Source organism: Hemiscyllium ocellatum, chromosome 19 (genome assembly GCF_020745735.1).
Source record: "Hemiscyllium ocellatum isolate sHemOce1 chromosome 19, sHemOce1.pat.X.cur, whole genome shotgun sequence".
NCBI lineage: Eukaryota > Metazoa > Chordata > Chondrichthyes > Orectolobiformes > Hemiscylliidae > Hemiscyllium > Hemiscyllium ocellatum.
In genome coordinates this window covers 43300413-43326641 of record NC_083419.1, presented here as the reverse complement: position 1 = coordinate 43326641, position 26229 = coordinate 43300413, and the positions used below count along the sequence as shown (strand labels likewise).

At 40.9% G+C, this 26229-nt stretch overlaps 1 protein-coding gene across 2 annotated transcripts in view; it reads left to right on the top strand.

Moving 5' to 3' along the window:
• The first annotated feature begins 1568 nt into the window (after positions 1-1568).
• The window catches only part of LOC132824956 (ADP-ribosylation factor GTPase-activating protein 3-like), a 68006-nt gene continuing 43345 nt past the window's right edge, over positions 1569-26229 (top strand). For both annotated transcript variants that reach the window (XM_060839869.1, XM_060839866.1), the window contains exons 1-3: positions 1569-1693; positions 21167-21285; positions 25304-25376. In XM_060839869.1, the coding sequence (XP_060695852.1) occupies positions 1625-1693; positions 21167-21285; positions 25304-25376 (261 nt within the window). In that variant the 5' untranslated portion in view covers positions 1569-1624. The remainder of the gene's footprint in view (positions 1694-21166; positions 21286-25303; positions 25377-26229) is intronic.

The following is a 26229-nucleotide window of genomic DNA, read 5'->3' as shown; positions in this document are numbered from 1 at the left end:
TTTATTATATTTAGTACCCTGTCCCCCGGCGCGGTGCAGTATTTATTATATTTAGTACCTTGTCCCCCGGCGCGGTGCAGTATTTATTATATTTAGTACCCTGTCCCTCGGCGCGGTGCAGTATTTATTATATTTAGTACCCTGTCCCCCGGCGCGGTGCAGTATTTATTATATTTAGTACCTTGTCCCCCGGCGCGGTGCAGTATTTATTATATTTAGTACCTTGTCCCTCGGCGCGGTGCAGTATTTATTATATTTAGTACCCTGTCCCCCGGCGCGGTGCAGTATTTATTATATTTAGTACCTTGTCCCCCGGCGCGGTGCAGTATTTATTATATTTAGTACCTTGTCCCTCGGCGCGGTGCAGTATTTATTATATTTAGTACCCTGTCCCTCGGCGCGGTGCAGTATTTATTATATTTAGTACCTTGTCCCCCGGCGCGGTGCAGTATTTATTATATTTAGTACCCTGTCCCTCGGCGCGGTGCAGTATTTATTATATTTAGTACCTTGTCCCCCGGCGCGGTGCAGTATTTATTATATTTAGTACCTTGTCCCTCGGCGCGGTGCAGTATTTATTATATTTAGTACCCTGTCCCCCGGCGCGGTGCAGTATTTATTATATTTAGTACCTTGTCCCTCGGCGCGGTGCAGTATTTATTATATTTAGTACCCTGTCCCTCGGCGCGGTGCAGTATTTATTATATTTAGTACCTTGTCCCCCGGCGCGGTGCAGTATTTATTATATTTAGTACCTTGTCCCTCGGCGCGGTGCAGTATTTATTATATTTAGTACCTTGTCCCTCGGCGCGGTGCAGTATTTATTATATTTAGTACCCTGTCCCCCGGCGCGGTGCAGTATTTATTATATTTAGTACCTTGTCCCCCGGCGCGGTGCAGTATTTATTATATTTAGTACCGTGTCCCCCGGCGCGGTGCAGTATTTATTATATTTAGTACCGTGTCCCTCGGCGCGGTGCAGTATTTATTATATTTAGTACCCTGTCCCCCGGCGCGGTGCAGTATTTATTATATTTAGTACCGTGTCCCCCGGCGCGGTGCAGTATTTATTATATTTAGTACCGTGTCCCTCGGCGCGGTGCAGTATTTATTATATTTAGTACCGTGTCCCCCGGCGCGGTGCAGTATTTATTATATTTAGTACCGTGTCCCCCGGCGCGGTGCAGTATTTATTATATTTAGTACCTTGTCCCTCGGCGCGGTGCAGTATTTATTATATTTAGTACCTTGTCCCTCGGCGCGGTGCAGTATTTATTATATTTAGTACCTTGTCCCTCGGCGCGGTGCAGTATTTATTATATTTAGTACCTTGTCCCCCGGCGCGGTGCAGTATTTATTATATTTAGTACCTTGTCCCCCGGCGCGGTGCAGTATTTATTATATTTAGTACCTTGTCCCTCGGCGCGGTGCAGTATTTATTATATTTAGTACCGTGTCCCCCGGCGTTGCCGTGGCCTGGCTCCTCCCAGTGTGACCTTTGCCCCGGAAGTGCGGTTGTCTGGAGCCCGTCGTTGCCGCGGGTCTGGCTCTTCCCAGTTTGACCTTTGTCCCGGAAGTGCTGGCGTCTCGAGCCCGTCGTCGCCGCTGCCTGTTCGGACGGAAAATGTCTGAAGTCGGGAAGCAGGAGATCAGCTCCATCTTCAAGCGGCTGCGATCCGTCCCCACCAACAAGGTGCGTGTCGGACAGGGATCCCCCGGGCTCGGGGTGGCCTTGCTGTCCGGAGGTTGAGGTGCGGATGTGGCGGGTGGTGGTGGTGCGCGGGCTTGTACCGCCTCGGACCGGGTCTGGAGTGACACGTCGCACAGTGAGGCAGGCCCGGGGCCCGGGGCCCGGGGCCTGGGGCCTGGGGGCTGGGGGCTGGGGGCTGCGGCCTGAGCCCTGAGCCGGGCTGCTCTGCTGATGGACTGTGGCACTCCGTGCGATTAATTACAATGAGAAGGAATAGGTTTGCCATTGGCTATTTTAACTGAGGATTATATCCAGCGTGTGGGAAAGTGGGACGGTTTGTTGTCTCTGACAGCTGTTGTGAATTATTGGGGTGGGGGTTGGTGGGAGAAAGTTGTTGAATTGCGGGAAATCGAGCATGACTTACCTTTATACTCAGAACTGATCAGGGTGCGAGCTGTGTTTTCTTTTCTCCGGCAATTTTGGATCTTGGTGTACTCTCTCCAAATACTATTATGTTTTTTCAGTATTTTCTGATTGACAGTTTTCAATGCCCACAGTATTTTGCTTTAATATTAGTTACAGTGCTGTTGTAGTTACCAAGCAGACCGACTTCCTTGAGGAAGGGAGGGATAGTTGGCACAAATAAACTATAACCGTTGGCTCTGAACAGGGCTGTTAAAATGCAGAGCTTTAGATGGTATGAATTTTGGATTTGAAAAAACAGCGTGTTTTCCCCTGTAAAAACAAGTTTGAGTACAGATTGCAATGATTCAAGTGAGGAAAACGGTAAAATACAGGGAAAAGCTTTTCTACTGTTATCATTTTGAATAGTTTTAAGAATAAGAAAAAAAACTTTTTTTTAAGCTATACTTTTCTATCAGTCCAGAGCCAGCTTGTCAATGACAGTTGCGTTAAGCAGACCCACAATGCCCTTGGGGAGAAAACTGGTATAGTTATATATTATGTATTCAACACTAAAATCCAAATAAACAACATCTACTGCTCTCCCATTGTCGACTTCTTTGGTTACTCCCTCAAAAAACTCAATCAGGTTTGTGAGACATAATTTTCCCCTAACGAAACCACGCTGACTATCTGTAATCAATTAGTAATTTTTTTTGAGAAAATTTGTAGCTCAGTTTGATGATAAATATGGAAGTTAGCTTGCTGAGCTAGAAGGTTTGTTTTCAGATGTTTCATCACAATGGCTGGGTAACATCACCAGTGAGAATCTCTGGTGAAGTGCTCGTGGTATGTCCTGCCTTTCTGTTTGTATGTCTTGGTTTCTTAAGGTGGGTGATGTCATTTCCAGTTCTTTCTTTGAAGGGAGGTAGATATGATCTAAATCTGTGTTTATGGAGGGAATTCTGGTTAGAATGCCATGCCTCCAAGAATTCTCATGTGAGCCTTTGTTTCGCCTGTCCTAGGGTGTGCATTGTGTCCCAGTCAAAAAGGCGTCCTTCTTTGTATGCATAGAAAGTACTGATAGATCATGTCTTTTGATGGTCAGTTGGTGTTCATGTGTCATGGTGGCAACTTTCCCACTTGTTTGTCCGATGTAGTTTTTTTTAAACAGTTCTTGCATGGTGTCTTGTAAATGACATTAGTTATGCTGGTGATATCTAATGGATCCTTTAGGTTCATTAATCACTGTTTAAGTGTGTTGGTAGGTTTGTGGGCTACCATGATGCTAAGGGATCTAAAGTAGTCTGGAAGTCATTTCTGATGTGTCCTTGATGTCAAGTAATGTGGTTATAGTTTTTGGTTGCGTTGTGTCTGCTTATTTGGGTTAGTTTCTGATGAATCGGTGGATTGTGTTTATTGGGTAGCCATTTTTCCTGAAAACGCTGTATAGATATTCTGCTTTTTGTAGTTCTTGGGTGCTGCAGTGTGATGTAGCTCGTTGAAACAATGTCTTGATGCAGCTCAGTTTGTGGGTGTTGGGATGATTGCTTCTGAAGTTAAGTATTTGGTCCCATGTGTGGTGTTTTTCTGTAGAAGTTGGTTTGAAGCTCTCTGTTAACTGAATGTTCGACTGTCATACCTAGGAATGGGAGTCTGTTATCGTCGACCTCCTCTTTTGTGAATTTTGTATCTGTAAGGATATTGATGGTTTTGTATGTTTCCTCTAATTTGTTCCATTTTGTGATGACAAAGGTGTTATCTCCTTCGCAGACAAAGTTTGGGTTGGATAGATGGGAGGGCAGTGTGTTCAAGTCTTTGCATTATGAGCCCTGATATTGATGATCCCATAGGTGTTCCGTTGACTTGTTTTTAGGTTTTTTTATTGAATGTTAAGTGGGTTACCATGATCCAAAGGGTCTGTGTAGTTTGGAAGTCATTTCTGTTATGTCTTTTGTAAGGTAATGTGGCTGTAGTCTTTTAGTTGTGTTGTGTCTGCTTGTTTGGGTTTATTTTGGAGAAATCGGCAGATTGTGTTTATTGGTTACCCATTTTTCTTTCCTTGAGAAGTTTTCTCAAGAAATGTTTTCTTACAGATGACTCAAACCCCTTGGCATCATGGTAGCCCACAAGCCTACCTACACACTTAAACAGTGACAAATGAACCGAAAGGTTCTATTAGATACTACCAGCATCATTTACAAGATACCATGCAAGAACTGTAACAAACACTATATTGGACAAACAAGCAGGAAAGTTGCCACCAGGACACATGAACACCAACTGGCCACCAAAAGACATGACCCACTATCACTAGTTTCTATACGTACAGACAAAGAAGGACACCACTTTGACTGGGACAACACACATCCTAGGACAAAGTTTAAAAATCACACAACACCAGGTTATAGCCCAACAGGTTTAATTGGAAGCACACTAGCTTTCGGAGCACCGCTTCTTCAACCACCTGATGAAGGAGCAGCACTCCGAAAGCTAGTGTGCTTCCAATTAAACCTGTCGGACAATAACCTGGTGATGTGTGATTTTTAACTTTGTTCACCCCAGTCCAACACCGGCATCTCCAAATCATACTAGGACAAGCGAAACAAAGACACACACGAAAATTCTTGGAGGCATGGCATTCTAACCAGAACTCAATCAATAAACACATCAATTTAGACCCTATCTACCTTATCTGGAAAAGAAGAGCCAGAAATGACATCACCCACTTTAAGAAACCAAGACATACCACTAGCACTTCACCAGAGACTCTCACTGATGTTACCTAATCATGGTGATGAAATGTCTGAAAACAAACCTTCCAGCTCAGTGAGCTAGCTTACATATCATCAACCTGAGCCAGAAGTCGCTAATATTGCAAATATTTCTGCAAAGGGTCCCGTAATTTCCTGTGTGGGGAGCAGTATGGATCTTGCAGCTGCTACTATGATTACATGTTAATTAAAGATTTATTATAGGTTGTTTTACAGTTGTTAAAGTCATTATAGTTTTCTAATGTAAGATTGTTTCCATCTTATTTTATTGACATTAAAAAAAATCAAAAAGCCAAACAAAAAACACTTTTTCAAATGAGCTTTTTAAGGGTTTACAATGAACAGCTAAAGTTTTTTTATTCTTAATTAAGACATTTAAAACATCTATATGTGTTTTAGAAGGCATTTTTAACATTGCAAAGGCTTTGTTTGTTTAAATAAGGAGTTGTATTTTTGTTCTGGGAGTCCTACACCACAAATAGACCTTGTCTGTTTATCTTGATTGCAAAGTAAATAATGGGGCCTCAAGGTTTGCTATAGCTGTCTGAAACTGGCTTTTTTAAACTTAAGGCAAATACCCATTGCCTCTGAAGGGAGTATTTTGGTCTCACTCGCACTTCGAGTTTATGCAGTCATATGGAGTCTTTGGTTGAAGGGGCCGTATTGACCAGTGACCTTGAAGGGAAGAATATATAGTGAAATAGATTACCTTCAAGTGAAGTTTAGAATTCTTAAAAGTTTTAGTCCTATGCTAGAAATGTTGAGTAAAACTCAAACAAGTTACTTAAAACTGAGTAGAGTCATAAAGGTGTACAGCTTGGAAACAGACTCTTCAGTCCAACCTGTCCATGCCGACCAGATATCCCAACCCAATCTAGTCTCACCTGCCAGCACCCGACCCATATCCCTCCAAACCCTTCCTATTTATATACCTATTCATATACCCATCCAAATGCCTTTTAAATGTTGCAGTTGTACCAATCTCCTCCACCACCTCTGGCAGCTCATTCCATACACGTACCACCCTCTGTGTGAAAAAGTTGTCCCTTAGGTCCCTTTTATATCTTTCCCCACTCACCCTAAACCTCTGCCCTCTAGTTCTGGACTCCCCGACTCCAGGGAAAAAACTTTGCCTATTTACCCTATCCATGCCCCTCATAATTTTGTAAACCTCTAGAAGGTCACCCCTCCGCCTCCGGCGCTCCAGGGGAAACAGCCCCAGCTTATTCAGCCTCTCCGCATAACTCAAATCCTCCAACCCTGGCAACATCCTTGTAAATCTTTTCTGAACCCTTTCAAGTTGCACAACATCTTTCTGATAGGAGGGAGACCAGAATTGCACGCAATATTCCAACAGTGGCAAGGTTAGATCTCACGGAATGCAGGGAGAACTAGCTATTTGGTGCAGAACTGGTTCAAAGGTAGAAGACAGAGAGAGGTAGCGGAGGGTTCCTTTTCAGACTAGAGGCCTATGACCAGTGTGGTGTGCCACAAGGATCGGTGCTAGGTCCACTGCTTTTTGTCCTTTTTATATAAATGATTTGGATGTGAGCATAAAAGGCATAGTTAGTAAGTTTGGAGATGACACCAAAATTGGAGGTGTAGTGGACGTTACCTCAGACTACAAGGGGACCTTGATCAGAGAGGCCAGTGGGCTGAGAAGTGGCAGGTGGAGTTTAATTTAAATGCGAGGGTCTGCATTTTGGAAAAGCAAATCAGAGCAGGACTTGTACACTTAATGGTAAGGTCCTAGGGAGTGTTGCTGAACAAAGAGACCTTGGAGTGCAGATTCATAGCTCCTTGAAAGTAAAGTTGCAGGTAGGTGGGACAGTGAAGAAGGCGTTTGGTATGCTTTCCTTTATTGGTCAGAGCATTGAGTACAGGAGTTGGAGGTAATGTTGCAGCTATACAGGAAATCGGTTAGGCCACTTTTGGAATATTGCATGCAATTCTGGTCTCCTTCCTATTGGAAAGATGTTGTGAAACTTGAAAGGGTTCAGAAAAGATTTACAAGGATGTTGCCAGGGTTGGAGGATTTGAGCTATCGGGTGAGGTTACATAGGCTGGGACTGTTTTCCCTGGAGCTTCGAAAACTGAGGGGTGACCTTTTATAGAGGCTTATAAAATCATGAGCACTATCGATAGGATAAATAAACAAGACCTTTTTCCCTGGAGTCGGTGAGTCCAGAACTAGAGGGCATAGGTTTAGGCTGAGAGGGGAAAGATATACCTATCCAGATACCTTTTAACTGATGCAGTTGTACCAGATTCCACCACTTCCTCTGGCAGGTCGATCCATACATGCAACACTTTGTGTGAAAAAGTTGCTTCTTGGGTCTCTTAAATCTTTCCCCTTTCACCCTAAACCTATGCCCTCAAGTTCTGGACTCCCCCCACCCCTGGGGAAACAATCTTGTCTATTTCCCTTATCCATTCTCCTCATGATTTTATAAGCCTCTATAAGGTCATTCCTCAGCCTCCAGCATTCCAGTAAAACTAGCCCCAGCCTATTCAGCCTCCGTCTATAGCTTTAACCCTCCAACCTTGGCAACATCTTTTTAAATCTTTACTGTGTGCTTTCAAGTTGTTGTATGGCCATTTGGTTCCAGGTTCCATGCTCTGAATTAATCTGAGGGTTTTAACAACACTCCTACAGGCTACTTGGGCATTTTGTTTATGTCAAAGTGTGGTGCTGGAAAAGCACAGCAGGTCAGGTAGCATCCGAAGAGTAGGAGAGTTAATATTTCTGGCGTAAGGATTGTGTGAGAGGGAAAGGGGCCTGAGAAATAAGTAGGAGGGTGGGGGCTGGGGGGAAGGTAGCTGTAACGGTGATAGGTAGGTGGCAGGTGGAGAGTGACAGTGATAGGTCGGGGGGAGGGGAGGGTGGAGTGGATAGGTGGGACAGTTCAAGAGGGCGGAACTGAATTAGAGGGTTGTTTCTGCCATCAGGTGGGGGCGGGGTGGCAGATTTGAGAAGTTGATGTTGTGTGGTTGAAGGGAAGATGAGGTGTTCTTCCTTCACTCTTCAGGTGGCTTTGATTTGGTGGTGGAGGCAGCCCAGGACTTGCATGTCCTTGATGGAGTGGAGGGGAAGTTGAAGTGGTCAGCCACTGGACAGTGGGGTTGTTTTAGTGTGTGTGTCTCAGAGATATTCCCTGAAACGTTCCACATGTTGGCGTCCACTCTCAAATTGATCTCCTCTACATTGGAGGAGCAACAGACACAGTAAATGAAGTATTTGGATATGAATTGGATGGAGGTGTGGATGCAGGTTTTAGTCCTTTTGCAATGGGAAGGGGCTGGGTTGGTGAGGGAGGAGTGTGGACCTAAAGAGGGAGTCATGGAGGGAATGGTTGCTGTGCAGATAGGGTTGGGGAAGAAAATATATCTCTGATGGTGAAGTCTGTTTGTAGGTGGTAGAATGGCAGAGGATAATCCGCCGTATCTGGAGATTTGTGGGATGGAAGATGAGGAGGAGGTGTTGGGGTTTCTATCCTTGGTGCGGTTGGAGGGGTGGGGTTCAAAAGCAGAGTGCGCAAAGTGGAGAAAATGTGCTGGAGGGTATTGTTGATCATATGGGTAGGGAAACTGCAGTCCTTGAAATAGAACATCTAGGATGACCTGGAATGGAATTGTACCTCTTAGGAACAAATACGATGGAGGCGAAGGAATTGGGAGTAAGGAATTATAATTTTACAGGAGATGGTGAGAGGAGGTGCACACCAGGTAGCTGTGGGAGTCGGTTCATTTGAAATAGATGTTTGTGTTGAGTCGGTCACTGGAGATGGAGAGGTCCAGGAAGGGGAGCGATGTATCTGAGATGGTCCAGGTGAACGTAAGGTCAGGGTGGAAGGTATTAAGGAAATTGATGAACTGTTCATGGGAGTACGAGATGGCACCAATACAGTCATCAATGTAGCGGTGAAAGGGTGGGGGGATGGTGTCTGTGTAACTGCAGAAGATGGAATGTTCCACATACCTGACGAAGAGATGGGCATAGCTGGGGCCAATGTGGGTGTCCATGGCTACCCCTTTGGGCTGTAGGAAGATTGAAAGGAGAAGTTGTTGAGGGTGAGGATCAGTTCCGCCAATTGAATATGAGTGTGTCAGTTGAGCAATACTGGTTAGGTCGGCGGGTGAGGAAGAAACAGAGGGTTTGGAGGCCTTTGCCATGATGGATGGATGTGTATAGGGACTGGATGTCCATGGTGAAGGTGATTATTGTTTATGGTTCTACCCAAATTTATTGAGTGTCATGACTAGACTTTTCACTAACTTGAGTTGTCCCTCCAAAAGTAAACTGGTATTATAATTTGTTGAAGTGCTCTACATTTGCAGGATTTTGATGTGCCTAAAGAAGCAATGTCAGGCCTTCCTAAATGTTAGAAGGGCAGGGTGGATGGTGATGGTGGGCTGCAAGCTACAAGTGGAATATTGAGATCCAAGGCAGTAATGCCTGCTGTGACATTCAGACAAAGTTCCAAGTGAGGAATTACCTGATTTTCAGTGCTCAAAATGAAGTCACTTTGGGAAAAGGTAAGTAGTTACATTTAGGAGACACCTAAATTCTCTTGCTACTACATAGGCAATTAGGCATTAGATTCCCTACAGTGTGGAAACAGGCCCTTCGGCCCAACACCGACCCTCTAAAGAGTAACCCACGCAGACCCATTTCTCTCTGACTAAAGCACCTAACACTATGGGCAATTTAGAATGGCCAATTCACCTGGCCTGCACATTTTTAGACTGTGGGAGGAAACCGGAGCACCTAGAGGAAACCCACACAGACACTGGGAGAATGTGCAGACTCCACACACACAGTCACCCAAGGCTGGAATCGAACCTTGGTGCTGTGAGGCAGCAGTGCTAACTTGAGCCACCATGCTACCCATATATCATGGTATGTTTTTTGCGTGTGAAAAAAAGCCACACTTTCTGCTCTTTGCTATTTGGTTTTGTCATGCAACTTTATCAGTCCACACTGGGATTTTAATTTACAGGCACCAGTTGCCCTCTAGTCTTGCCTATTGATTAAATAAATTTATTTAACACAAGGGAACCTGCTGCTTTAATTTTAAATTTGGCTGTCTTTCTTGGATATGTAGTCATTTATTCAACAAATCTATTCACTTCAAAGTATGTTTTTAATCTTTTGGGGTGGTATCAGTTTTACACAAAATCAAACTTTCCAACAAAAGTAAAATATTCTTTATCCTTTTTGACCTGTCAGCAACCTTTTATCATGTTTGGACCTATTGTCCTTTTGCAACACTACACCTCCTTCATCCAGTTGAGTTGAACTCTGCTCACCGGTTCCAATCTTATCTATCCAATCATAGCCACAAAATCACTTGCAAAGACTTCTTTTCGTGCTTTCCCACAGGTAACTCTAGTATCTTCTCCGAGTTTATCCTTCACTCCGATTCTAATCAGCATGCTGTTCCTGGCAACATCATCAAAAAAATCACTTTCCAGATCACCACTTCTCTCTATTCCTCCCTGTTGGTTAATTATCAAATCACTTACTGATAACCATTCTGAACAAACATTTTGTGAAGACCCAAACCATTCATTTTATTCTCCACCGTAAACTGCACACTCCTAGCTACTGACTCTACAAACTCTGGCAATTGCCTGAAGTTGAACAGACTGTCTGCAACCTCTGTGTCATACCTTACCCCGGGATGAGCTTTCAAACACTCATTTATGTTCAAACACTTAAACTCATGCAGTTCTGCTCTGCTTCAGTTCATCTGCTGAATCCCTCAACTAGGGACGAGTAATAAAATGCTGGCCAATCAGCGATGTCCATGTCCCATGACTGAATTTTAAAAAAACCCTGTGCTGCCTTGAGAGTTGACACTTAATTTTAATTGTGACAACTCTCTAAGTCACAGAAGTGGCAAAAATGGTCAGTAGTGCATCTGTTTACTCTCAGGAAACCAGAGACAAGTGCACACTAGAGTTTCAGTGGATTAAAATGTACAAAAGATTGCACAGATAAACAGCTTTGACAAAGGCAGGCACATGAACAGTGAGATTTCACTACATCCAAAACTTTCATCAAGGCCCACTAGCCCCTGCCCAGAACCTTCATATGTATATTCTTGACCATTCAAATTGTAATTTCTCCAACTTCGGTGACAAGGATGTCAATTACCTAGGTCCAAAACTCTGCAATTCTGTCCCTCATTTTTTCTTCAAGGTACCATGTGATAACCATAATAAGGCCTGTGGAAAATCACTAATCTCCTTGTGGAGCTCATTAAGAACGATTTTTCTGGGCAACAGGCAATGTCTGTTCAACTGGACTCATCACCTCGTTCTTTTTAAAGCAGACACAGGGATGGGTTTGCAGAACTGTCTTGGACTGGGACTAGCCTTTGTACGCATGAGTAGTGGTTCTCTTTTGGTGTTCAGCAATGAACAATGTTCCTTTCCAGTCAGACATCCTGAATTATTACCTACCTTGATAAACTTTCTTTTGCACAAGCTTTTGGTCATTTACACTGAACCGTGTAAGCTGGCAATTTGTTGTTTAGAATTCTCATGAAATTCCTTGGGGTGTATTGTCGCATTATCAGTTTAATGTAAATACAAGTATTGGTTGATTTTTGCAAGCGTACTACAGCCTTCTAAACTGCGTTGTACTGAAGCTTCAATTCAGATGAACACCAGTGACGTTATGTAAAGTGTGTGAATATGGAAAATTCTCAAGGTGCAAACAAAATTGAATCCAAGTCAGTGGCTCACCCAGTGGATCACCACTCAATCATATATTCTAAATCATTGTGATTGATTTTTTTGAAAAAAACAGTATAGCCTAATAAAATTAAACAGTAGCTATTCCAAATGTTTAAAAAAAACTTTTAAAATTTGCAAATTAACCAAGCTCTTTTGAAAACCAAGCCATGATTTCACTACAAAATGGCAACCCAAAGCTTTTCAGGAATGCATCTCCTGCCACAAAACCATAACTTGAAAAGCAGATGTTGAAAATAAAATTATTCTTCAACTCCTGAGTTTTGATTAGTTACTTAAAATTATTACTCATTCTTAGTTGAATCACGATGTTACGTTATAGAAGCAGGTCATTGCCTCCGATCCATCCATCCATCCATCTATCTTTATTGCTGTTTCTCACAAATTAGTTTAATTCTATTTTCAAACTGTTCCCCATGCTCTTTATGATTTTTCAAGCAATGAACAATTTTCAAAAGAACTTGTGGAACTAGACAAAAGAATTCCATGTTTAACCACCTGTTATACAGATTTCCCCCCACTCCAGTCTAGTAATCACTTGAATCATTTTCTAGTGGTCCTAAACTTATTTTCCTTACTGTTACTTGGGTCAATTAAAATAATCTCATTACTACTTCATCTTGTAGACTTCTACCGCTTTAACCTGTTCAGTTCCCCAAAAAAGAAGACCCAACTTCTGAGGTCTGCAATCATAAATATAATCCTTCACAAGAACTCAAAGAATATGAGCAGAAGTAAACCAATATAGTGGCGAGGTTGAGCAACTGATTGGGCCTTCAACTCCCCTTTCTTGTTCACACTCTAAATCCTGAGTCAGAGAAACCAGAAAATTTGGTCCAAGTTTTAAATACATACAATGATGGAGCATCTGCAGCCCCCGGGGCACAGACGCCCAAAGATGGATAAGAACATTAGAAAAAGGAGCTGCAAGCAGTGGTTCAGTGAGATCCTGACTGACTTGCCACTTCAGCACCATTTTCCTGCACTATTCCTTGATGTTGTCAATAGGTAGAAATCTATCAATCTCACTATTCTATCTACCTGTAAGTCCACTTCCAAGGAACTATGGTCCTGCATGCCAAGGCCTTTGTTTGCCAACGTTCCCCAGGACCTTACCATTAAGTGAATAAGTCCTGCCCTGATTTGCCTTTCCAAAATGCGGCACCTCATTTATGTAAATTAAATGCCATCTGTCACTCCTCGGCCCATTCACCTATCTGATTTAAGGTTGCGTTGTTCTGAGGTAACCTTCGCTGTCCACTACACCGGTTAAGTTTTTACTCTTTAGATTCTTACACACTTGATGCAACTGCAATTGCCAACTTCTGGTGGACAAGCAACCGGATTTTTTTAAGCACAGCACAGTACAGTACAAGCTTTGAAGAAACCCTGGACACTTTGCCATGCTTGCGAGTCATGTCCAGGCGTCTCTCTCTGAACAAAGGAAACAGTCTTTCCTTTATTCAAAAATCTTTACATCACGGTTAGTAATGCCCGCAAGACAACTCCCAGCTATCCCCTCATAGTCATATGCCACTCAAGGTACAATGTAGTGACCAGGCAAAAGTGAGGACTGCAGTTGCTGGAAACCAGAGTCTAGATTAGAGTGATGCTGGAATAGCACAGCAGGTCAGGCAGCATCCGAGAAGCAGGAAAATAGATATTTTGGGCAAAATCCCTTCATCAGGAATTCTGATGAAGGGCTTTTGCCCGAAACATCGATTCACCTGCTCCTGGGATGCTGCCTGACCTGCTGTGCTTTTCCAGCACCACTGTAATCTAGACAATGTAGTTGACTATCCCACTTCCAGAAATAATGTAATGCAAATCATCCTTTGATGGTCCAATCTGCTACAAATTGTTTTTTTTGTAACTATAGGGAAGTAGTCAAATTCCAACTGCAATGTTCTTATTGATTTTTGGATGAAAATGTAAATCATCCCTGAATGGCAAGGAAATGGCCGTGTCAACTTCCCACATTCCACCTATGAGACAAAGACACACCACCTGGCCCCCAGGGCATTCAGTTTCTTGCAGGTCAGTAGAGCACGTTAATTCTTTAATTCTCACACTTCCAACTTTGATGTCATCTATAAACTTACTAACCATACCTCCTATGTTCACATCCAAATCATTTATCTAAATGATGAAAAATAGTGGACCCTGCGCAAATCCTTGTGGCACACTGCTGGCCACAGGCCTCCAGCCTGAGAAGCAACCCTTCCACCACCACCACCTTTTTTTGAGTCAGTTCGGTATCCAAATTGCTCTTTTTCCCTGTAGTCCATGTAATCTCACCAGTCTACCATGAGGAACCGTCAGTAATTATGTTGTATTATCTTCCAGGCTGGGCATCAACAGTAAATATCTGCAACTATTCTCCTGTCTTTTTCAGAAAAAGCATACAGCCAATTAAAGTTCACCTGACCCTAATCTCACCTCTCAATTCCAGTAAAGAAAACTACATTAAAACTAATGAGGGTCTCTGCAGGAGTAAGGGTTAAGTACTGTCAGTCCTAAATTATTAGTCCTTTATCCTGCGAATGTACCCTAAGGTTTTAAATTACTCAAACAGATGAAACAGTCTTCCAGGGTCTACTCTGTGAAGCCCTCTCAGAATCCTGCATGTTCCAATAAAATTGCTTCTCATTCTTATATACAAAAGAATATAGATCCATTTATTGTCAAACTTTTACTGTATCTGTTCCCTCACACATACACACATTTTCCTTAAATATGGGGGTCAACAAATTGTACACGGTGTTCTAGGCATAGTCTTACTGAAGTCCTTTGGACTACAATTGCTACAATTATAGCAAGACTTATTCATGAGATCACAAGCCATATTGTCTTCCTAATTACTTGAGCTAACTTTCTGTATTCCCCCCGTAATACAGGAACACATACAAGGCTCTGAGCATGAACATTTACAAATACCACACAATTTGAAATAGTCATAGAGTCATAGAGGTGTACAGCATGGAAACAGACCCTTCGGTCCAACCCGTCCATGCTGACCAGATAGCCCAATCCGATCTAGTCCCAGCTGCCAGCACCCGGCCCTTATCTCTCCAAGCCCTTCCTATTCATATACCCATCCACATGCCTCTTAAATGTTGCAATTGTACCAGCCTCCACCACATCCTCTGGCAGCTCATTCCATACACCTACCACCCTCTGTGTGACAAAGTTGCCCCTGAGGTCTCTTTTATATCTTTCCCCTCGCACCCTAAACCTATGCCCTCTAGTTCAGACCTCCCCGACCCCAGGGAAAAGACTTTGCCAATTTACACTATCCGTGTCCCTCATAATTTTGTAAACTTCTATATGATCTAAAGTTAATAACTTCACACTTTTCTGCATTATACTCCATCTTCCACCTTGTTCCCAATTCACTTAACCAGGTCCATATCTTTTTGCAATCTGTGTGCTTGCAGTTTATTTTTCACCTCACTTTGCATCAAAATAAATTGCGGTACATTATTCCATAGCTCTTCGTTTAATTCATGAATGATTGTAAAAACTGAGATTTCTGCACCTATCTTTGCAACATTCCACTAATTACTCCCTGCCAACATGAAGATGCTTCATTCACAGCAACTCTGCCTTCTTTACGCAAACAAATCCACCATTCATACATGGTACTCCAATTCTGCCAACTCTTTCCTTGTCTAATAATCTTTTCTGTGGCACCTAATTTTTTTTAGAATCAATGTATAATATTGTACATGTTCTAGGTCTCCATAATGTAAACTTATTTTACTGGGTTATTTTGTAGTAGAGTATATTCCTATAGGAAAAAAGTTACTTGAACATAATTCTGTGAGAATGATAAGTTTTGGACAGTATTAGGTAAGGTACTTAACTTGACAGAAGAAGTGATTGTTTTGGATCATTTTTGTTCTAAACAACAATTGAAGCCAATTGTTGAGAATTTCAGTGAAAGATATGTGATAGTGTACGGATTTATCACTTGAATGTTTTTTTGTGCACATGTTGGATGTATGTGTAATTTGATTCTCGTGTTCCAAAAGCTTAAACAAATGAAGATGTTAGCAGAATGAGGCAGTTGGAATTTGAAAACTTTGGTCTTTTGTCATTGGGGTGCCAATGAATGGATTTCAGACTTGTTACTTCTATTTTACTGAAAATGATAAAGTGACCTGCCTAAGGTGAAGGGCAACCAAGATGATGTTGTTGAAAGTATATGCTCTTTTGATGTCTAAAATTAATTTTGAATCCAAATAGGATTCAAAATAGGAATATTTGAGAGTATATTTAAAAATAAACAGTTGGAATTCTATGTCCAGTATATAATTTGTATTATTGTTAGTTTATATTAAACTGACTAATTGTTTCTTGTGTTTTATACTTTTGACATTCTAACTGAAAATCGGCAATCGCATATTGAAATATTGTTTCTTATCATTGCCCAAACCTCTCTTTCTGTGACTTAAAATTTCTGAGAATCTATGCAAAATTGGAATAGAATTGATTTATTGTAACCTAATCAAGGTGTTGTATTGTCAGAGAATGGTAGATCGAGACCTCCCAATTTTGATGGAAGTGACAAGGAAAGAAAGAATGCGGAAGAAATAGAAATGCTGTTAATGGAATGTGTCTTTGACTTAATAAAACATCTCAGTGCTTCATAGAAACACTTTCAAGTGTGCCATCAACTATATGGGGCAGGAGTGGGGGGTAGTTTTATAAAGGAAGAGGTGATTGAGATAAGAACGTGTAAGACCATGGAGAAATTTTCAAGACAAGGTTGACAGGGAGTAAATGTAGGTCAGCAGGCCCAGGGAATAGGATTTGATGTGAGGTAAAACCTGTTTTGAATAATCTCAAGTTTACAGGGAGCAGAATGTGGAAGATCAATCAGGGTGCATTGACGCATCCGATCGAGAGGTAACAAAGGCATGATCAAGGGTTGCCCCAGCAGATGAGCCAAGACAGTGGGGATGTTAAAAGGTGAAAACAGGTGATGTTAATGGTGGCACAAATGAGATTGGAAACTTACCCAGAGGTCAAATGTAACATACAGGTTGAAAACAAACTGACCTAATCTCCAGACTGTCGTAGGGAGAAAAATGGAATCAGTTTCTAGGGAAGAGTTTGGAGCAGACTTCACTCTTTCCAATATTTGGCTATAAGCTAGAAAGCAGCATAATAAAAGACTTTGAAAGAGGTGTCCAAGAGTAAAGCACAAGATCTAAAGAGAGGAAAAATTTCTTTTGATATATTTAAATTGATGAGGGATAATCCTGAATCCCATAACTCATTCTGTTGTTCAAAAAAAGACAAAATTTCTTGTCTTATTGGTTATGTAACTAATATAGTAATTGAGTGATTGATGGTGATCAGCATTATTGTGCAAATGACAAGTTTTCATCTTTGTTCTTTAAATATATTGCACTGTAAATGCAGATGTAATCCCAACTCCAGATCAGGTTTGGAATAAATATATCATGGTTTATTTGTATATTGGAGTCTTTTGCTAAGGCTCAGCCTTACCAACTGGGTCATATTTAAAGGACTTTCTATCTGAACAAGTTGCGTCATAATATTTTAGAAATATCAACAAGACTATGCTATCAGTTGATACTGACAGAAGATGATCTGATTTTAAATATCTTTATGGATTTAGCATGAACTATTGCCTTGCACTGTCCCAAAGAATCAACATCAGAGGTTACTGTCTTGCCAGAGATGGTGTCATATGCAATTCCATTGGGGAGAATAAAAGCAATGTCATACTGATCTAATCTCAAAAGTCTGACTAGCACTTCTCTATCATGTATTCCATGTGATACCATACAAGGTATCATGACTAATGCTATTTGTGCACCAATAAACAGTTGCTTAAAATAGAGAGCACCTGTTGCTGAAAACAGCACTGAGTAGCTAAGTTTGTCATATATAATGGCTACCATTAAAATAGAATGTTACAACACCAGGAAGGTCTTGTTAGCTCACCGAAAGAGTACTCCATGTAGTTCAATTTCTCTTCCTGTATATGATTTTTTTTCCAAAATATTTATCCACAATCTTTTCAAAAGCTTTTCTGCCTTGACTAAATTTTCTGGTATGCTATATCTGCAGCCACTACAAACAAAAAATGTTCTGCTTCCCCTTTCCTGACCATTGGAAATAGTCTTTCCCCATTTTCACTATCTGTGTCTATTCATTTTGAACAACTCTATCTCATCTCCACTTGATCTTCATTGCTCTCTTGAAAGGACTCCAGTTTCTTCAGTCAATTCTGGTAGCTAAAGCCTTTCAAACATTTATAGTAATAAATCTCTTCAGCATTCTCTCTTTTTGGCCATAGCATCTTTCCAAATGCAGGACCAACTTTTATTTCTATAGCACCTCTAACAAACCTCCTAAGGTGCTTTACAAGAGTGTCGTTGAGCTAAATTTGACACTGAGCTACAAGACTATATTTGAGCAAACAGACAAAAGCTTGGTCAAAGACGTAGGTTCCAATGGAAGTCTTAAAAGAGGAAATTTTGAAAGGTTTATGAATTTGAACCTCTTGGTTGCGCTCAGTTCTGTACTCCTTGTAAAATGTTGTCCAGTGTAACTGTCAATTGATCAAGTCCTCTTGTTCTTCCCAAAGTGCAAAATCTGATATTTATACATGTTAACTTTCACTGCAAATCCATCGCTTCGCATTTTATAAAAAGGAACTAATCCGATTTTTATTTAATGGATCAGAATTTGAGACCCCATTTGCTCTACATCAGTTAGTAATACTTTTGCATATACCTTTATTTCCAGCATGATTAAACTCCTGCTGATTGATCAGGTTCTTTTCTGTCTATAACTATAAGAATGATCCTCTTTTGTCATCATTCTAGTTGAGATTATAGTGTTATTATATAGGTATTAAACTAATCAACACAGTGAAGAACTTGAAGGATTATTTCCCCTTGTAGGTGACTCCTGGCAAAGAGGCATGGCAAAGGTAGGCCTTTAGAGTGAAAACCACTATCATGTCCAGAATAGTTTTGACAGATCACATAAATGCACAGGTGAAGGAGCATGGTCTAGACAGACACAACAAGGAAATTGTGGGATTTGTAATTGTTAATTTGCAATCTATATTAGATTCAACAGAACAATGTTTCAGAGGTACTTATTATAACAAAAGTGGGCAGTTCTGACTTAGAGTCATAACAGACCCTTTGTCCCAGCTCATCTGTGCCAACCAGACATCCTAAACTGATCTAGTCTAATTTGCCAGCATTTGACCCATATCCTTCTAAACACATCGTGTTCATGTACACATCCAGATGCCTTTTAACGCCTCCAGTACCTCCATTGACCCCCTGTGTGAAAAAGCTGCTCCTCAGCTTTTTAAATCTTTCCCACTTACCATAAACCTATACCCTCTAAACCCCTCCCTGTGTTGGATAATAGACCTTGGCTATTCACCCTATTTATGCCTCTTATTTTGCAAACCTCTACAAGAATACTCCTCAGCCTTCAACACTCCAGAGGGAAAAATGCTGCAGCCTATTCAGTCTCTCCCTTTAACTCAAACCCTCCAATCCTGGCAACATCTTTGTAAATCTTTTCTGAACCCTTTCAAGTTTGGTAACATATTTCCTACACAAGGGAGACTGATTATACAGTAAGGATGGCTTCATAATGTCTTTAAGTGGGTTCTTTGTTAATAAATACTGTGTAAAGCCATGGGAAAAAGTGCCATGGACTCCTGTGATATGAGATTCTGCTACATTTTAGATTTGATTTTGTGAATGAGTGCAGTAAAATTAACCAAGAATATATCAGAATATATAATTGTGAAATAATAACTGCCCTGGGCTTGAAACAGCTGCATGAAGTAAAACCAGTTCTCATAATTTGAGCATGATATCCGAGGAAGAGTCAGATTTATGAGTGAATTTGGTCCATCTTGCTAATCCATCAGAGACGTGTTACATAGTGACAGCATTCTCTTCCTCTTTCCTCCTCCCTCAACCCTTCCTTCCCTCCTTCTTAAGATTATATACTCTCTGCCGTTTTTATTTTGATTCATTTTTCATCAATGTTATAAAGTTTCATTTTGGGATTTTCTGACAGCCTAATCTGTTGGTGCATGTATTGCATAATGGTAAGTGTCAGATTTGTTATTGATAATGGGTTAAATATTGGGTTAAAGTGTCGAGTACATGCCAGATATTTCCCAAAGAGCAAGGAGTACAAATCAATGTGCCATGTTATTGAGAGTTTCCACAATGACACGTCTTGGAAAAACTTTAGACTTTATCTCAGTATCAAGCAAACTGAGGGGAAATTTAAAGAAGCCAGAAATCGTGGCCTGGATTTGCTGATAGCCAGATAGTTGTTTCAGCAACATAAATGGAATTTGTGCTCCAGGAACCTATGGAATCCCCATTGTAACAGACGTCAAGGGTATGGCATGGCATGTTGAAGATTCCAGTTGGCAAAACCCTGAACCTCACGCCCTCCAAATGAATCTGTTTAAATCTGAGAACTTGGAGGGTCCTGCTATATTCAAAGTGCTGAGAATCTAAACTGGATTCCTTGCCTGCTCCCCCTCCTCAGACATCCTCCTTCCCCTGACCTAACCCTATTATCTTACGTTGTTACCCTTTCAATGGAGCTGTTAACGTGGCTGTCTATGCCGATGAACTGTTAAATTATAGAATACGGTTGTGATAAAGATGTGTCTTGACTTTCCCCAATTATCCTCTACTACAAAGGACCTGGTGGATTTCAGGTATGCTGTACATTTCTGAAGAAGACTGACAGGAGGTTGGAAATACACAGAAAGCCAGGCAGCATCAGGAGGTGCAGAAGTCAATGTTTTGGGTGTACCCCTTCTTCAGTACTGTATTTCTGAAGGAGCAGTGGTCAGAATCTCCTGTCAGAAATATGGAGCTCTGTCTTAACAAAAAAAAAGTAAGGGTGGAGTAGCAATCTGAATGTGATTTGCACTACTCAGAACATGTGGTCCATCATTTTAGAAAACTGCAGGTGAAGAATTAGAAACACCTGTCCTTTTGTAAATTTAATGACTCCTACATTGTGATTGATTTCTCTTTTTTTCATCAAGCTGTGTGTGTTGAGTCTGAGGCCTACGCTCTGGATCTCACCTCTTAATACTTGAGCTCTTTCTGCTTTACATCAACTAAAACCTTAGGTTAAATTTCTTACTGAATGCCAATTTCTCATTTCACACCTAATCCTGTTTCCTAGGATACAGGAATTTATCCTGAATTGATAAGTATTGACACAAAATGTAATTGTGTTAATTAGATTTCAGTCAAACAAGAGGTTATAGATTAAATTCTAACTTAAATGATCTTTCAAATCAACAAAAATTTTCTAGTCTTGGAGGAATCAGAACGATCTCAGCTATTAGATTAGATTAGATTACTTGTTGATCTCGTTTCTGTTTATGGGAACATTGGTCTGAGAGTTTTTGTTTTTTGGAGTGATTAAAGGTACACAAGAAATGAGTAGTGGCTTGTGTTGACTGTTTTAACTTTTAATTTTTCAGACTTGCTTTGACTGTTCAGCCAAGAACCCAACCTGGGCGAGTATAACCTATGGCGTCTTTCTCTGTATTGACTGTTCGGGGACGCATCGATCACTCGGTGTTCACTTGAGTTTTATCAGGTATCATACCTTCTAAAAAAGCAATGTACAGAGTGTATGAAATATAAAGAATGAGTTTAACCTTTTTAACAATCTTTTAGGTTGGTTATTTCTTGCATTCATGCAAATATCATATTTGCTTAATTACTTTTCTTTAAAAGCTACCTGTTTTAAGATATGTTCAGTTGACAACCTCACTCAAGCAAAGATGACTACAATGTAACATTGAAATATTATGCAAATCTTTTGATTTTGAGGTGGAGGTTCATTGGACAAAGTAAATATTCTTTCATTCGTGGCATATGGATGTCAGTGCCAGGCCAGCATTTGTTGCCAATTAAACGTTGTGCTTGATTCATTGACTTGCTAGCATTCCAAAGGATGCCTAAGAGTTAAGTACACTGCTGTGGATCTGGTGTCATCTGTAGGTCAGACCAGGTAGGGATGGGATGCAGCCTACCCGTACCTGTATGCACATGTATGCAGCCCAGGATCTCTTTAGAAGCAACACAGGAATTAACAAATCAGAAATAACAAAGTCTGGTTGTCTTACAATGTAGTTTCACACATTGTATTTAAATATGTAAATTTAACCCATCCTTTATTATACTCCACTGAATGTGATTGCTGCTGCTTGGAAAATCTAGCCACATAAATAAATCAGATGTTTTTATTCTAACAGTTCATGATCACTGGAATTATTTTCCACATTAATTAATTGCAGTTAAATTTCTCAAGCTGCCATTATGGTAATAGAAACCAAAGCATTAGTTTGCCTCTGGATTACTGGACCAGAGGTGTCTCTTTTTCCCCCCCCCTCACCTCCCAGTGCCACCATCTTGCCATGTAACTATAGCTTTACTGTAGTAGTTTGAGTAGTGTCTGTAGATGCATGGAGGACTGACCTGCAGGCGGCACGGTGGCACAGTCGCTGCCTCACAGCGCCAGAGACCCGGGTTCAATTCCTGCCTCAGGCGACTGACTGTGTAGAGTTTGCACTTTCTCCCCGTGTCTGCGTGGCTTTCCTGCGGGTGCTCCGGTTTCCTCCCACAGTCCAAAGATGTGAGGGTCAGGTGAATTGGCCATGCTAAATTGCCCGTAGTGTTAGGTAAGGGGTAAATGTAGGGGTATGGGTGGGTTGCGCTTCGGCAGGTCGGTATGGACTTGTTGGGCCAAAGGGCCTGTTTCCACACTGTAAGTAATCTAAAAATAATCAAGAATGAGTAAGCGGTGACCAGATGTGTCCTCTACAATCTGCACTGTAGATTTTGCCAAACTCTACAGTGAGAAACAGACACACCCATCTCAGTACTACCTTTTTTTAAAGTATATTATTAAAACGTATCACTTGCAACTCCTTTCTCATATTAGGAGTATACAGATGAACTCTGGTGATTATTCATCCATACAAAAAGGGGCTCCTCAGTTTGAAAAGCTTGTGAGCCATTGCTTTACTTATTGTATGATGGAGGATAGTAATGGGAAGTTGTTCATTGAGTCCGAGGAGATCGGGGAAGCGCTAAATGAATATTTTTCGGCGGTATTCATACTGGGAAAAGGCAAGGAGAATACTGAAATGCAGGCTATTGGACTAGACGGGATTGAGGTTCACCAGGAGGGAGTGTTAGCAATTCTGGAAAGTGTGAAAATAGATAAGTCCCCTGGGCTAGATGGGATTTATCTGAGGATTCTCTGGGAAGCCAGGAGGAAATTGCAGACCCAATTAATTGCAGACCCAATTTCCTTTGGCTTTGATCTTTATGTCCTCATTATCTCCAGGAATAGTGCCAGAGGACTGGAGGACAGCAATTGTTGTCCCCTTGTTTAAGAAGGGGAGTAGAGACAACACTGGTAATTCTTGACCAGTGAGCCTTCCTTCGGTTGTGGGTAAAGTGTTGGAAAAGTTTGAGAGAGAGGATTTATAATCATCTGGAGAGGAATATGTTGATTAGAGATAGTGAACACGGTTTTATGAAGGGTAGGTCGTGCCTCACAATCCTTATTGAGTTCTTTTTGAGATGGTGACCAAACAGGTGAATGAAGGTAAAGCGGTTGATGTGCTCTGTATGGATTTCAGTAAAGCGTTTGATTTGATTAGATTAGATTAGATTAGATTACTTACAGTGTGGAAAGAGGCCCTTCAGCCCAACAAGTCCACACCGACCCGCCGAAGCGCAACCCACCCATACCCCTACATTTACCCCTTACCCAACACTATTCGCAATTTAGCATGGCCAATTTACCTTACCCGCACATCTTTGGACTGTGGGAGGAAACCGGAGCAGCCAGACAGGGTGGTGGTTGATGGGAAATGTTCATCTTGGAGTTCAGTTACTATGGATGCACTACAAGGATCTGTTTGGGGCTACTGCTGTTTGTCATTTTTATAAATGACCTTGATGAGGGCATAGAAGGATGACACTAAGATCGGTGGAATTGTGGATAGTACTGAAGGATGTTGCAGGTTACAGAGGGACACAGTTAAGCTGCCGAGTTGGGCTGAGAAGTGGCAAATGGAATTTAATATAGAAAAGGGTGAGATGATTCACTTTGGAAGGAGCAATAGGAATGCAGAGTACTGGGTTAATTGCAAGATTCTTGGTAGTGTAGATGAGCAGAGAGAGCTAGGTGTCCATGTACATAGATCCCTGGAAGTTGCCACCCAAGTTGGTAGAGTTGTTTAAAATGCGTACAGTGTGTTAGCTTTTATTGTTGGAGGAATTGACCTTCGGAGCCACAAGGTCATGCTGCAGTTGTACAAAACTCTCTAGTGTGGCCGCACTTGGAGTATTGCATACAGTTCTGGTCACTGCATTATCGGGGTGGGGTGGAGAGTGAGAGCCTTTTTCCTTGGATGGAGATGGCTAGCTGGAGGGGACATAACTTTAAATTTAGGGGTGTTAGATTTAGGATAGATGTCAGAGTTAGTTTCTTTACACAGTATAGGGACGTGGGACGCATGCCTGCAAATGCCAACTTTAAGGGCATTTAAGTGGTCACTGGATAAATATATGGATGAAAATGGAATATTGTAGGATAGATAGGCTTCAGATTGGTTCCACAGGTTGGCACAACATTGAGGGCCAAAGGGTCTGTACTGCACCGTAATATTCTATGAGGTCATTGGAGTGCTGCAGCCAAGACGCCAGGAGAATGAGATTGCAAAAGTGAAAGAAAGTATCTCAGGATCAAGTCAGATGTGCTGAAGGAAACAGTTTGTGGTTCTGAAATGGACTGAAGTTCTAGACTTCTGAATGAATTCTTAATTTTCATTTAAACCATGCAACCTTTTCACGCAGAGGGTGGTACGTGTATGGAATGAGCTGCCAGAAGATGTGGTGGAGGCTGGTACAATTGCAACATTTTAAGAGGCATTGAGCTGGGTGCTGACAGGTGGGACTAGATTAGGCTGGGATATATGGTCGGCATGGATGGGTTGGACCGAAGGGTCTGTTTCATGCTGTACATCTCTATGACTCTATGGTGAAACACCAAAGTCAGTTTGAGAACAAAGGTTGAAAAGAGGAAAATGTGAAATGCTGGTGCAATGATTTGTAATTTGATAAAAAGAAAAGAAGGGTATATTTAGAAATTAGCGAAATGGAGAGCATGTTGATAGCTGAGGTAGGGGATAAATAGAGCCAAAATTGAAACAAAACTGCTCACAAAATTAGATAGGTTCCAGTGTTGTGGAGGAGTGAAGTAGCAGGAAACCCTCCCCACCATGACTCATCATGGATATGAACAGTTATACATGAAACATTGACTTGTCTATCCATTGATGCTGTATGTCTCCAACACTTTGCTATAATTTGCAGACTTTTGATTTTTATCTGAATGTTGAATTTTTTTTTGTGGCATTTGTGCTGGTGATTTTTATGGAACTAACCAAGATGAGAGAATATAATTTAGAAAATAGACTAAGTATTAAAATGCAATGACCACTGGTGATTTTTAAACAAACTATAAATGGAAGCCACTTTGCAGCGTGTTGGACTACTTTCCTATAATTTTTAAAAATTATTATTTAATCTTACAGATCTACAGAACTAGATTCTAATTGGTCCTGGTTTCAGCTAAGATCTATGCAACTTGGTGGAAATGCAAATGCTGTAAGTAAAATAAAAAATAATTGTCACCTTTTCAAAACTTGTGTTCTAATTAGTTAACTGCCGGTTGATACCTGTTTTGTGAATTTTTGTACTCTGGCTTTGGAGGCTTGTATTTTTACAAAAGGTTAATATAAGCCTAATTTTCTTTCCACTATAGTAAGGCTATAACAGTGGCACAAGGAAGATGTATGAGGTATCTTGGCTACAACAATACCCATCACAAAAGATAAATCAGCTCAAGTCCCTGAATCACATTGGAAGTATTTAATTTCAGTAGAGAAGGTGGCAGAAATCTTAAATTACACTTCCTTGAGTGTACTGTGACCAATGTAAATTATAAAAAGCATAAATGTATGTGTTATCACTTGAAGAATTTCTACAGAATATTTATGAAATGGAAAGTTTAAAAAAATGCCTAGTGCAATCCCTTATGTACTGTAATTACTTTCTGAAGTAATATTATTGTTTTAGTACTTAATTTATTATACTAAAATGCTTAAGAGGGGATAAAATCATACTTAAGACAATATCTTCAATATTGTGTCATTCTAATGTGGTATTCTGGATTCATTATTTGAAACTGCTATCTCTACAGCTGCCCATGACAGATCTCTAACTGTTTCCTAGCTGACAGTAGTCTCTCTAGATGCAACCCAAGAATTAACAACTCAGAAATAACAAAATTGAATCGTTTTACAATGTTTTCACACACCATATTTACACACATTTAATTTCTCTTGTATGGGCCACCGAAATGCAAATTATGGCACTGTGTATTCTGCAATTGACTGTTCCATGTGCAAATAAATAACAAAGTAAATAGAAAAGAAATGACTATGGTGTAAAAATTGTT